At 44.3% G+C, this 14,933-nt stretch overlaps 1 protein-coding gene across 3 annotated transcripts in view; it reads right to left on the reverse strand.

Moving 5' to 3' along the window:
* The window catches only part of RBL1 (RB transcriptional corepressor like 1), a 42,961-nt gene extending 28,523 nt beyond the window's left edge, over positions 1-14,438 (reverse strand). The window contains exons 1-8 of one of the 3 annotated variants that reach the window (XM_073683728.1): positions 13,988-14,438; positions 12,480-12,613; positions 12,183-12,383; positions 11,744-11,808; positions 11,524-11,652; positions 10,620-10,774; positions 8,506-8,555; positions 5,948-6,140 (exon numbers count right to left, since the gene is read on the reverse strand). In XM_073683728.1, the coding sequence (XP_073539829.1) occupies positions 5,948-6,140; positions 8,506-8,555; positions 10,620-10,774; positions 11,524-11,652; positions 11,744-11,808; positions 12,183-12,383; positions 12,480-12,613; positions 13,988-14,158 (1,098 nt within the window). In that variant the 5' untranslated portion in view covers positions 14,159-14,438. Of the gene's footprint in view, positions 1-5,947; positions 6,141-8,505; positions 8,556-10,619; positions 10,775-11,523; positions 11,653-11,743; positions 11,809-12,182; positions 12,384-12,479; positions 12,614-12,814; positions 12,942-13,987 lie in introns of those variants that run through there. The other 2 variants (XM_073683729.1, XM_073683730.1) reach the window with 2 other exon arrangements.
* Positions 14,439-14,933: the final 495 nt, after the last annotated feature.

Raw genomic sequence — 14,933 nt, forward strand, 5'->3', positions numbered from 1 at the left:
TGTGTTTATTTCAATTAAAGGACTTTATTCTGGGTGTTTGTGCTTTTTTTTAACTTTGACTATGGGGTTAGTAATAGGGGTGTCTTATAGACGCCTCTCCATTACTAACCTGGGCTTGATGTCAGCTGGCATCAACCCCAGCCAATTTTTTTTTTTTTTAATAAATCCTTTATTTTAACACTAAATGACAAGTACAATAATCAACAGTCACTGTACTTCTTATAAATGTGACTGACATGTTTCTATCTATCTAATCTATGTGTGATGCTCTATTCTTTCTGTTCTAAATTGTCGGGTACCGGTGTATGCCGCTGCTGAATTGCCGGCATTTCATGTTTCACTGTGAGCACTCTTCCCATCGATTTGGGCAACCACTGTAATGCCACAACCACCATGGCTGTGGCATTACAGTGAGTGGCAGACAATCCCTGCATGATGTGAAAAAATCCAGTTACGCTTTTGGTGCACGAACAGTTATCGAACATAACCTCGAACAGCCGAATTTTTTGCAAATCGTTCGCGTTCAAACGACTCAAACACCTCCCAAAACAACTCGAATTTGAGATTGGCGAACAGTTCTAGTCGAACACCTCTCATCTCTAGTTATGAGCATGTCACTTTGTAATCAGCATGACGTACATATCAGTAATGAAACAGTATAGGTTCAGCAGTGTGATCAGCTGCAGGAACTCGAGTGACATACACAGCCTGGCTTCTGCTGTGTGTGCCTGGATCATCCCTGTTCTCACCAACTGTAGCAATTTAATCACTCATATGCCACTGTCACAACAAAATATGACAGAGGGAGAGTGCTCTCCTGCTCTCAGCCCTTCTACACTCCCACATGGTGCGACTATCATAACTTAGCCCTCACCGTGAATACCGCAAAACAACACAGAACGCGATGGAAAAAAAAAGGATGAGAAGATTATGGGTACTCGCCGTAAAATCTCTTGGAGATTTCTTGGAGCCTTCATTGGAGTAATTACAAAAGGAAATCATGGGTGTATGCTGCTACCACTAGCCAAAAAGTTAGCTCCTCACTAGGAGTGGGATTGGATGCAGTACCACATTGTCCTAGTGGACCGGCAAGAAAAAGCCACAAGTTTGGACACTCGTCTGACTTGAGTTGATGGCTACAAGGAATGCAACCTTTTAGGAAGGAGAGAAATATTTCTCGTAGGGGCTTGAATGGGTATTCCTGAAGGACGGCCAAAACTAGATTGAGTACCCAAAGCTCTATCGGGGGCCAATAAGGAGGAACAGAGTGTGCAACCCCCTGAAGGAAGGTCCTGATCCGAGGGCGAGACGCCAGATTCTTCTGAAACAGAATGGACAGCACCGACACCTGACCCCTGAGGGAACTGAGGGACAGGACAGATTCAAGGCCTGACTGCAAAAAGGCCAAAAGGTATGGAAGAGCAAAACTATGGGGGCGGCCTGATTGGCTTTGCACCACTGAAAGAAGGCCTTCTATGTACGATGGTAAATGCAAGAGGAAGAAGGCTTCCTCGCCCTGATCATGGTCTGGATGACCTGATCGGAGAAACCAGCAAACCTCAGTACCGCGGCTTCAACAGCCATGTGGTTAAATGGAGCGACAATTCTGGTGGAAGAGAGGGCCCTACAAAAAAAAAAAGGAGTTCCGGAAGTTTTCACAGAACATAAGCGAGGAGGTTGATTAATTCCGCGTACCAAGGTCTTTTGGGCTAGTCTAGGGCACTGAGTATGACAGGCACTCTTTCCTCCTTGATCTTCTTGACCAGCCTGGGGATCAGCGGCAGAGGAGGAAACTGGTATGGGAGGGAAAACTGGGACCAGGAGTTCGCCACCGCATCGGAGGCAATAGCTAGGGGATCGCAAGATCTGAATACAAACTGGGAAACCTTGTGGTTCAGTCTGGACGCCATCAGATAGACATCGAAAGTTCCCCATCTGAGTCAGATCTTGTTGAGCACTGTCGGGTTCAGGGAATGTTCACCAACGGTGAGGCCTTCTCGGAAGAGTAAGTCAAAGGTCTAGTTGTCCACTCCAGGCTTGGGTACTGAGATTGCCAGTATGTTCCGTTCAACCCACTATAGGATCTGAGACACTTCTGACGTCACCGCTCAACTTTCGTGGTTGATGTATGCTACCGCCGTGGCATTGTCAGATTGGACTCTTATAGGACGGCTGGAGAGAAGGGTCTGCCAGTGAAGAGTGAGGAAGATTACTCTGAGTTCCAGAATGTTGATGGGAAGGGCCAATTCCAAAGCGTTCAGACGCCCCTGGATTATTAGGTCTTGAAAAACTGCTCCTCAACCGAGCAGACTGGCATCAGTTGTTACGACCTTCCAAAGCATTAGCAGAAAAGATCTTCCGCAACAAACAAGGGGAGAGCGCCTCCACCGTTCCAGGAACCTCTTGATCTGGGAGGGAAGTTTGACAAGCTAGTCCAAGGAGCGAGAGAACTTGTCCCATCTTGATGGGCTAAAGAGCTGTAGAGGGCATGTGTGGAACTGAGTGAATAGAACTGCTTCCATTGAGGCTACCATCTTGCCCAATACGTGTATGCAGAACCGGAGAGAGCATGGGGAGGGACCTTAGAGAGTGAATCCCATACAGTAGGGCAGAGTACATTTCTTCGGGCAGAAAGGACCTTGCCCGCGCAGTGTCGAACAGTATTTACAGGAAAACTGAGTCGCAGAGAAATACTGTGAAATCCATAAAGACATCTCCGGAGAGGGAACATTTTACAAGTTATGGAATTATTATGTTCAATGTGAGGGTGATGTGAGAAAGAGCTGAAACATCAATCTCCATTGAAGTAGGACCTCCTGCCGTGAAAATTTCAAACAGGAAATCTGATGAGAACCAGCCACCAAGTCTAGGATGCATATACTCAGAGGCGGAGAAGTACAGGGCCTCTCTCTGTTCAAAGGAATCTCAGACAATCTGGAGCCAGTGGTTAGTGATGAATATTGGGGTTTGCATTAATATTCATGGGAGATATATTTTTGTCGTCGAAACGAAGGGACGAACATAACACATGCACTCATCACTGTAAGGTCAGCTGAACACCTCCAACTTAATATTGGGTCAGAGGGATGATGCGATCCATGCCAAGTTTCAGCTCTATAGAAAGGTAAAATCATTATCCCCCACCTGTAACCTCCAGGTGCGAAGATATCCTGAAAGTTGGGGATCTCAAGCTTCTAAAGACCTAGCACTTCCCACAACCAGCCCCCCATATGAGCTCACCAAGGGGAGTTATGTGGACATAACCTTAATCTAATAAAAATCAAGAGTTTGGATTTGTCATTTGCCAGTCCTGGAAGATACATCTTGCTGTGGTTCTGTCCATTTTCCTAAAAGGAGTGCTTCCCTCCCCTAATCTCAGCCATTTTCGTGACACAGGTTTAGCATTTTTCTTTTATTATCCCTTTTATTTACATGTGATTATATATACCGTATTGTTTTGTTCCCATTTTGTAACATCTTTGTATATTTTGTATGAACACTGCCTACCTTTCGGGATTACATATATAAAATTTAACAGCGCTGTTCCTATTACGCTGTAAACCCTACCTGTAAAAGGTAACCAATCTGTCTGTATAAATGATTGGTGGTGGTAGCTAGTACCTTTTGCTATTGTGAAATTGGCACTGACCGTATCGGGGTGTATGGTGTATGTATATATTAATTATATATACACATACATACGTTGGAATCAGAAGTGTATATACCATACGCTCACAGCAAGTTCCCCAATAACGGGCCTAGCAGAGAAAAAAGCCACGACCTCGTCCAACACTCAGTCACTTGCGTAATTGTCCTGAAGATTGGAGGCAGTGGAGTTTGGTCAGGGTCAGAAACTACTTCAAACTGTTGCTGATCCAGCCAAGACGAAAGAGGGTGTCCAGCGTGATCTGCAGATTGTCGCAACATGCTGAGGGAGATTGAGCCTTGATCAGGAGTGGGTCCAAATAAGGGATGACGAGAAAGAAAGCCTCTGCTCTAAAGTATGGCCTTGACCTTCGCCATTAACTTCATGAAAACCCTGGGTGCTGTGACAAGGCCAAACGATAAGAATTGGAGCTACCAACCATAAATAGTGTAAAGCAGGTAGTGGTTGATGAGGTAAAAAAAAAAAAGAACTCATATATATGTTACTGTAAAAGTCAGAAGGCCGGTAAAACCTAGGATTTACCGGTCAATCTGAACATTTACCGAGGCCGTCGGTAAAAGCTCAAAATGAAAAGTAAAATTGGACTTACCTGTGAAGTCATGGTAAATGTTAACATTTACCGTCGAGCGTGGTAAAAGTCAGAAATATCAGGTGTGAAGATGGAACATCTGACTTTAACCAAGCACAGCTGGTAAATGTGCACATTTACCACGGCTTCTTGGTAAATGTAGCTGAGAAGGATGTAATAAAAAGTGTAAGCCACCGCGGGAAAGGTGTCTGATTAGGCAGATACGGCGAGGAAATGGAGGACACAGTGTTCAAAGTTTTTATAAATGTAATAAGAGTAAATGGGGAAAATATGGTAATAACAATGAACAAAATCTGCTACCCTGTAAGGTATATGCTACCCTGTAACGTATGTACGTTCTATATATACAGATGTCAATCCTGACTATCCTATGATTATTACAGCCTGACTATCCTATGATTATTACAGCCCGTTATCCGCTCGGATAACGGGTCTGGACGGATCTATCCGCTTATCCCTAGTCACAATTACAGAATTACATCGTTTTGAAGTTGCGTTATTCTTGTATTTGCGTTAATTTGACATTTTTGAGAAGTATTTTCCTACATAAATGTTTTCTATTTGCATTTTCCTATTTGTATTTGTTCATTTGCATTTTGAAGAATAAAAATATTTCTAACGATTAAGGCCTTGCGTTTAGTTAACTTTTACCACCATCATCTGCTGGTAAGAGTCAGAATTCTGTGACTCAAAGTTACTTTTACCAACACATGCTGGTAAATGTAAAGATTTACCAATTCGCCCAGGTAAAAGTCCAAAATCGTTCGTTTATATGGAATACATCTGACTTTTACCAACGCTGTTGAGAAATGTTAAGATTTACCAAGACTTCACCGTTAAAAGTGCAATTTTACTTTTCATTTTGAGCTTTTACCGACGGCCTCGGTAAATGTCCAGATTGACCGGTAAATCCTAGGTTTTACCGGCCTTCTGACTTTTACAGTAACATATATATTTTAAAAGAGCAAAAGGCTCAAAAAGGACAACAACCAAAAAAGAACACTCTCACAACACATATAAAACTGGTAATCACCAAGAATTAGGGAGTAGCTGAATATCCCGCTTAACAATAAGGTGACACCATAAATAAATATGAGAAAGGAACGATCTCACCGTTGGTTGGAGTAAGGTCCTAAATCGGTCCAGATAGATTCCATGTATCCCAGGGTTTGTCCAAGGGATGCAATCCACAGAGGAGATGTTAGAAAGGGGGGGGGGGGGGACCAAATAACCCACACAATACCCCAAATGATCTCATGTGTGATAAAGGGGAATCTATTGCACTTGCCCATTAATGCTCCCGCTCCCTATACATTTTGTCAAACAACTCATCAGGGGAGGATAGGGGAAGAACAGCCATAATCCGTAATGGCAAAGGCCAGCTAAAGGTTTCCTCTATCACGAGGTAAAAGACCTAGTTTACACAGACACACTAGGTTTGTCTAGTTTAATTCAATGAGTAAATTAAAAGTTTGCTAATAAGTTATGTGTACAATAAAATGGTGCCACTGAGTACAGCAGGTTCAATTCCAATCAGATATCTGAGCCTGCAGATCTGCCCATATGTCCCAGATTACTAAAATTACAGCACATTGATAGGGTAAAGCTAGCCTGGCTCACCGTGGTCTCATGGCAACTATTACAGATGACACTGTTTGCAAACAGAAAAAAAAAAACACCTTCATTGCTACCTTCTCAAAATGCTGCTGGAGGCTGGACTCCAAATTTTTCCTTGGTGTACTATTTCCCACAGTACATGGAAGCTCAGTCAAGAATTTACGAGGGGTACCGATTTCCTCATCTGCATCAGCTCCCAAGAACACCCGCTCATCAAAGTCTCCCATAGTTAGGACATACTCCTCATACTCCTTATTTAGCAATTTACTGTAACAAAAAATATATATGTATATAGTATTGCAAAGATCTTGGCTGTATGGACTTACATTGTTTTACATGCTCAACCCCAAACAGTTTACAATGTGAAGTGTCTGCAGAACCCACTGTAGGAAAACGTATGGAACCCAAGCAAATCTAATAATTTTGGACTACAAGATGACTCTAGCAAGAAAGTCTTGCGAAAGAGTACCTGTTTCTTAAGCTATGTTCCCACGATGAGCTTTTGATGCATTTAAAGCCGTGTATTTTTGCTCTTTCAAAAACACAGCACCTTGCAGTTCCAGCAAAGTGGATGGGATTTATAGAAATCTCATGCTGACCGTGCTTTTTATTTTACTTAGCATAAACTGAGCTGCGGTGCGTGTTTCAAACCCGCAGAATGTGAATTTTTCTTGAGGGTAACGCTGAGTTTTCTGTGCAGATTTTCGCCATAACACTTGCATTAGATGCAGAAAAAAAAAGCCGGTAAAACATGCACATGCGTATTTAATATTTTGCAGTCACGGAAAGGCATCAAAAACGCACGTAATCCGCGACTAAATATTACATCAAAGTTTTGTCAAAGCCAAATACCACGAAGTACGAAAAGCAATGCAGCTTTATTCACACATCAAAAAGAAAACGCAGAGCCAAACGAGAAAAAAACGCATGTTAACAAAAGGCACACAAAAACGCAATGAAAAACAGCAAGTAACCTAATTTAAATAATAGGAGCAAAATCTCACCAAAATCTCATTGTGGGAATGTAGTCTGCAGTCAGAAGCCCCCCCTCCCACCTGACTCATGTAGCACTCCTCCTGGTCACAATGAACATTGCTGCTATGTATTTATGGCTGCAGAGTGCTCTCTCCCCCAGCTAGATGTTGGCCTCTCTTATCAGTGCAGGGCAGGAGAGAAAGCACCCGCTACTGCTGCAGCACTGTGCTCAAGCATACATATCCTGAGCCATGTCAGTGAAGCAGAAGGGGGGAGTGCAGAGCAAACTGTTGGGCCGGCAACACAGACAGGAAAACAGCATTCGACATGCAATGCTGTGGGTAAAGAAAACCGTCAGGTAATAGTCTTGTATGTAACAGTAGTCTGCTTTATGTCACAAAATGTAGATAATTTGTGATTGAATGATAGGCTTAGCTCCACTGCTTCAGTCTAGTACATCCTGATTCAGCAGTTGCTCTATAGCATCTCTGAAGCCACAGTAAACAGTCATTATGCATCAGTAATGTATGTGCAAGCGTTACATTAACCACTACACTTCTTTAGAACAGCATGAAAGTTTTAATTACTATATTTTTTTCTGATTTCTTTTGTCTAAACTTAGGTGCATCTCTCCATCTGTTACTCAAGTGTGAATTTGTTGGAAACAGTACCCCCTTAATGTAGAATACCTTAAACAGTAACTAAACCTTTATCATTTCTGCTTGTCATGTGCCCTTTTAATTGCAAGCAGATTGATGGGGGTCTGGATCCTGAGCACCTCACTGATCGCTCAATCTCCTTTCCCACCCGCTACACCCAAGAGGGTGACCGGCGCGCACAGATTTGGCCTTAGCACAAACAGATAGGAGTCTGGATTCAATAGAAAGCTATTAATTCCTGACTCCGCGCCGTGTGCATGCTCAGGCAGGAGCTGTATGCTATGTCCTCTTGGATGGAGGAGGTTTGAATGATTGGAATTAAATAAGCCCTCAAATACTTAGCCAAAAACACAAAAGCAACACACAACTAAGGTTTAGTTACTCTTTAAGAGGTTTCTTCGAGAAAGTGAAACACAGCTCAAACATGTCGTCTAAACTGTCAGAGGAGCAGCATTGTGAACAAACACCTGATATGCTTACTCAACGAAAGAGCAGAAAAAGGGTGGAGAAAACAACAAAAACACAAACCTCATCGGCTGACTGAGCAGAACAGGGTTTTGTTTTTTTTTTCTCATGTGCCAACCTATGCTCTCACTGATCAAGTCTCAGTTCCCTGCTGTAAAGCAGTCAGACTGACTATTCAGTAGAATGGGTTTACAAATGAGCACGGTGAAACTGGGAGGGTGGGAGCTGTTCTGTTCAGTCAACTAAGAAGTTAATTCTTTCTTTGTGCTCCAGCCCTGCTCTGCAGCTGAGTGAGCAGATCAGGTATGTGTGTTCACGAGTCTGCTCCTCCGACAGTCAAGACATGTCTTGAGCTGTGTTTCTCCAGGCTATAAGCAATCCTGACACGTGACTAAATTAAAATATGCGACCATTTGTATGATATTCTCAGAGAACCCCTTTAAGTTTTAATTACACAGCTATGTAATGGCAGAAAAGCTTCACTATTATAAAAGGGTTAGAAGGCAAGTAAAATGTAAATTAAATATACACACTTATTGTCTGTAAAACTTGAAAGATCCAGCAAGCAGTCTCCTCTTATGATCTGAAATACATGTTAAGGATGAATATTAAAATAAATACCACTGGTTTTTGTTACAGTCTGGAAAAAGATGGGCAACTAACAAAATGGTAGTCACTGCATGTCCCACAGGAGTTGCCACGGATTCATTTAATATAATGAAATTAAAAAAAATAAAAAAAAACAGCAAATATCACAGTAGCTTATGCCAAAAGTTATGTTGAGAATTTTGAAATATTTTTCAAAGGGAATCTGTCAGTAGGAGCAACCCTTCTATGCTGCCAACATGGACATGCATGCCATAGAAAGTTACCATATGATACCTTGATAGCTTCAATCCAATGAATGGTTCTTGAGAAATCCAAAATTTTCTTACATGCAAATAAACTGAAAAGATCTGTGGCACAGAGATTAAAGATTAATCTGCCACAGAGATCGCCAGTTCATTTGAATAGAAGAAAAATGTGGATAGAGATATCTATCTATCTCTCTCTCTCATTTGATTCAACTTTCTATGACTAATCTGAGGAAGATTTCTACTCCCTGCCCTGATCCTGTTTGACTGACAGGTCTCTCCCTTTACACACATACTGTCGGGGAAAGTTACCGTATATACTCGAGCATAAGCCGAGGCACCTAATTTTACCACAAAAAACTGGGAACACATTGACTCGAGTATAAGCGGAGGGTGGGAAATGCAGCAGCTACTGGTAAATTTCCCAATCCTGGTATGCATGGCCCCCAATCACTGCACACATGAAAAAAATAAACACTTATACTCACCTTTCTTCCTCCTTTCTGCTCTGCTACAGCGCTGCATCCTGTTCTGCCAGCAGCACACCTCAGCATCTGAGCAGCGCATGACATCACTGCCATGCTCCCTCAGAAGCTGAGGTAAGCTGCTGGTATATTCACTCCTCTCCACGCCGGGACTATGGCCATGGAGAAGAATGAATAGTCATTTTCTTTAATAGCACACACTGTCAGTAGCAGCTGCCGGCTTCCTGCTGTGGCTCAGCTATCCCGTGTGCCCGGAGAAGAGTGAACATTCATACTCTAATAGCAGGCACAGAGGATCGCCGAGCTGCAGCAGGTGTTGCAGCCGCTGCATACTATTAAAGAAACAGACAAGTCTTTCATTCATTTTCACAGTGGTTAGAGTAGCATAAATCAGATGACAAGTTCCCTTTAACAGAATCAGTAGTCTTATACTATTGTATATTAAAGGTAACCTGTCACCAGAAATAACGCTGCTAACCTGCAGATATACAGCTAACCTGCAGGTTAATAGCGTTAGTATGCTGTCGGCGCCTGCACGCTGCTAAAAGGCATGGTATGTGAACTTTATTCTCCCCGCCAGCATTCGGTTTCAGCCTTGGGGGTGGGAGCAGCGCTGCTTCAGTCACCGCTCTGAGAATACAGAGCGGCCGCTGTAACCGCGCCGACTGAAATTCCCTCTGCGTTATTTCTGATGACTGGTTTCCTTTAAAAGGATAGGTATACCTTCAGAGGTTTTTTTTTGCTTTGTTTTTTTACTTACTTAAATGCTTATATTTTGGGCTAAAAATATTTGCAACTGGGTTTTGGTAAACGTTTTGCATGATTTGCCTTTCAGCCAGTGTTTTACTGTCAATTGCTGGCTGCAGAATAAGTTAATGAAGACTCTGTTAGTGAGCTTGTTCTTGGAGTTTGTAACTTATCTGTCTTTTTGAGCTTCTCCCATTCAATTTATGATCACATGAAAGTTCAGTTCAATTTTGATATGGTCTGTGGTCATACAACAGCAAAAGGACAGATATGAGTTAAAAAGCCCCAGACAGAACAAGCTCACTAACGGATTCTCGTTTTGCAGCCACCAATGTGCAGAGAAACAAACATTATTAAAAGATGAACAGTGCAACATTGTCAGTAAAACCCAATTGCAAAAATTAATTTTAGCTCAAAATACACATGTATACACAAATATATATTAAGAAAAAAAAAAGGCCCAGAAGATGGTAACTAGAGCATAATGTTGGACCTAAAGGCTTGGCATTCAAAGTTAGAGGTGCATCTTAATATTTAGTACATGGTAATAGAAAACCGTACCTTTCTGTCATACAGTCTAGATATATAAGGCTTAAAGTAATGTTGCTTTATCCCTTTAGCTTCTACCGTAAGACCATCGTAATGGTCACATAATGTACTGATGACACAAGGAGGATCTTCGCCATCGTCATCATCATCCGAAGTGGACAACTTTGCTGGTCGGATAAGAAAAACAGACAAAATATTTTTTTTTCAAATTAGTTGAAAACTATGGACATTTCAAAACCTCACATCATTTTGTTTATATTGTAAGGTGTGCAAACTTATGAAAACATGGAGGGGCAGAAAGATGGGGTATGTTTAAGTCAGACATACAAGTTCCTTCTCTCCTCTGACACCTGCTATCATCAGGACAATGGGCACTCAAAACGACGAGTGCCAAGGTGAGTTAGTGCGGTTTAAAGACTCAAAGCGATTCCTGCACATTTCAATTGTGAAACACAGCAGGCCTCAGCCCTGTGTGGAGCCAGCTCAGCTCCTGAACCAACTCCACACACCCCAACTGCCTCCATCAAGACGTGTCAAGGGGTTTATCTATCAGGGATGACATGACAACATGCAAACACAACATCAGAAAGACAGACTTCCACACTCTTAATATGTTTATATGTGAAAAAATAAAGAAAAGACTTCAGCAAGAATTTCGTAACAGCCTTCATGCCAGTTTTCTGCTACAAAAATGTTGTCATTCTTTGCGCTATGCTTAACCACATTTCTAAAAAAAATGGGTATGGTTTAGTAGGTGGCTGCAAAGATTCAGCTGGTGGCGCAAATTATAGCAGAAATCTACTCCGGCTCACAGCTGTCATATTTCAGACGCTAGAGCATCTTACGCTAGTGGACTTTTCTTCAAGTCTTGATGAATAAGTATCCTAGTAGAAAAGCAAACAAAACAACCACTTACCTGTGAAAGATGGATTTAGCAAATCATCCTTATGAGAGCACCGTAAAGTGTGGGAATAAACCAAATCCAGGCAGCACAAAAGCAAGTGGTAGGAATTAACCAAGTCGTCTCCTATCCGGCTGAAATTGCCTAAAATAAATTTTTTTTAAAAATAAAGCAACTCCTTATACATGACAATTTGTCAAAGGCACAGACTGAAGTAACTGCTGATCGCACTCACCTTTGGCATACACAAACAATGTCCAGCAGAAGTTAAAGAGCTCCTTCGCATTACACTGCAATTTCCTGAAAAGCAGATCACACGTATCAATACTACAGTCCAATAGTAAGCCAGGACCCATCACCTCTGTGACTGTTTTACTAGCAGTCGGTTCTGACATTTATATTTAAGAAATTATTTCTATAAGAGAATGCTGACTAAACGTCCAGGAAAAGTCCCACCATTCTCTGCACATCGTGAGGTCGATAGTAGTTGCAAACAAAATGGAGCTGCTGAAAAAAAATGCAGAGCCTTGTATTTCACTACTTCTAACAGTCCCATAGACAACTGATGGAGCGATTGGATTCCTCATCAAGAAGGTATAATTGTCTAAGACCCCCGTTCTGGTGATTAGTAGTGGTCCCAGTAAAAAGACAGTCATCACCTATTCAGTGGTTACCTTTGCTTTCTGCTTCTGGGTAGTCTTGGAAACTCTTCATGAGGGTTTTGAAATATATCCATGAATATTGGTTCAAACTTCTTGAATATTACAGTTGAAACCTCAAAGTTCCTCTCGAGCCTTTCCACTCGCTCCCTGAAGTCTTGGGGAAGGTTGGACATATCCATCCATTTCTTCATCTTATTGAAGAACTGTATCAGACTGCGGAACATAAATGTCCATCATGAGCCCATTATTTCAGGTAGAAAACAGATGACAAAAAGAAAAGGGGAAAAAGTGGATATAGAGGCAACAAACCTCAACTTGGCAGAGCGAAGAATACGGGTAAGAGACACCCCATTACCCTCCATTACACCTCTTCCAACAGTTGGGATGAAACCTTTCCGACATGCAGCATATAAAGCACATGCCAACCAGTGCTTGACATCCCCCTATGAGAACAACACAAGTTACTTCACATGCAGAAAGAAAAATTACATTTTGTAACTTTTTTTTTTTTAGAATGTACACTAACATTTAGACCTCAGCTGCTTCTTTTTCTCAGAACTTTATAATTAGACCCTAATAAAGTTTAAAGTTAGTAACATTTTTTTAATTCCCTACAAGTCGTCTACAGCACCTCTGCCCCATACCTTGTAGGAAACAGCTTCTGAGGTATCATAGTGAGGGCAAGGGGATCTGATGGGCACCAGCACCCTTCACTCCACCCCCACTACCTTCCAGGCTGCCCCCCAACCAGCGCACCCCCCACTACCTTCCAGGCTGCCCCCCAACCAGCGCACCCCCCACTACCTTCCAGGCTGCCCCCCAACCAGCGCACCCCCCCACTACCTTCCAGGCTGCCCCCCAACCAGCGCACCCCCCCACTACCTTCCAGGCTGCCCCCCAACCAGCGCACCCCCCACTACCTTACAGGCTGCCCCCCAACCAGCGCACCCCCACTATCTTACAGACTGCCCCCCAACCAGCGCACCCCCCACTATCTTACAGACTGCCCCCCAACCAGCGCACCCCCCACTATCTTACAGACTGCCCCCCAACCAGCGCACCCCCCACTATCTTACAGACTGCCCCCCAACCAGCGCACCCCCCACTATCTTACAGACTGCCCCCCAACCAGCGCACCCCCCACTATCTTACAGACTGCCCCCCAACCAGCGCACCCCCCACTATCTTACAGACTGCCCCCCAACCAGCGCACCCCCCACTATCTTACAGACTGCCCCCCAACCAGCGCACCCCCCACTACCTTACAGACTGCCCCCCAACCAGCGCACCCCCCACTACCTTCCAGACTGCCCCCTAACCAGCGCACCCCCCACTACCTTCCAGGCTGCCCCCCAACCAGCGCACCCCCCACTACCTTACAGACTGCCCCCCAACCAGCGCACCCCCCACTACCTTACAGACTGTCCCCCAACCAGCACACCCCCCACTATCTTCCAGACTGCCCCCCAACCAGCGCACCCCCCACTACCTTACAGACTGTCCCCCAACCAGCGCACCCCCCACTATCTTCCAGACTGCCCCCCAACCAGCGCACCCCCCACTACCTTACAGACTGCCCCCCAACCAGCGCACCCCCCACTACCTTACAGACTGTCCCCCAACCAGCGCACCCCCCACTATCTTCCAGACTGCCCCCTAACCAGTGCAGCCCCCAGCCACCATAACCCTCAGACCGGCCCCACCCCATGCACTCCCAGACCACGCCCTACCAATGCCCCATTTCCCCTCCCGGCACTATCCTCACAGTAAGCTTCCTAAAGTCACCTGGTCCCATAGCCCCGCAGCAGTGCGCTCACCTCCAGGCTGTACGTGCTCCACGTCTTGGTGAAGTCGCTCATAGTCTCGGCCGCCGTCTCTTCGTCTAAGTTGAGCTCCCGGCACAGACTGTCCAGCTGCTCCCGCACCAGCTCTCCGGGGCCCCCGTCCGAGGAGCTGGAGGACTCCGGGTCGGCCTCGTCTCTCTGCATAGCGGCGGTGAGCGCGTCCTCCCGGCTCCAATCTTCTCCCAATTCCCTGCACTCCTCGTAGCAAACACTGAGCCTCTTCCCAGACGACCTTGCGCTGCAAAAAAGGCGCGAAAACTGACAGGATCACTTCCTGACTTCCGTGCAGTATTCCTCCGCTGTAAAGTAACGAAGCAGATTCTTACTCCTCTGCTCTTCACACTTGTCCCTAATCCCGGTCTGCAGGTTACTGTCTATGAAGGGAAAAATACATAGGAAATCTGAGCAATGAGAAGTTTCTTCTGAGCGGCGGAGGAATTTCAGGCTCGCATTGAAATGCATTATGGGAGTTGTAGTTTCTGGGAAAGTTAAAGGTCTGGGTTGTGATAACGGGACTGGTGGTGGAAATTCTGCAGTTTCACATGGAGTGCTGGGACTTGTAGTTGCTTCTCCGCTCCAATGTGAAAATGTGTATCTGGGAGCAGGGACAAGGATTAAAGTGTTTGTGGAGAAAAATGGCGTTCACCTCAAAGCCATATGCTTCCCTGCCACCAACGTATAAGGGGAGTCCTAGGAGGTCCATTACCATGTCAGTTTTTTAATTTTTTCGTTACATCTTTTGTTTAATATTTCATTTCTCCAAGCGGAGTCTATAATGTCACTGCCCTATTGTCGTCTTCAGTGTGTTGTTATAAGGGTCGTCCTCCTTCAGGGAATCTTTGTGCCCTGGCTGAGTCCCTGCTCCTGCTGTCTGGCATCTGCTGCATCACTAGTGCATCACACTGACAGCGCTGCAGCC

The sequence above is a fragment of the Phyllobates terribilis genome, unplaced genomic scaffold (assembly GCF_046119375.1).
Source record: "Phyllobates terribilis strain yellow unplaced genomic scaffold, ASM4611937v1 Scaffold_5__5_contigs__length_657084704, whole genome shotgun sequence".
Taxonomy (NCBI): Eukaryota; Metazoa; Chordata; class Amphibia; order Anura; family Dendrobatidae; genus Phyllobates; species Phyllobates terribilis.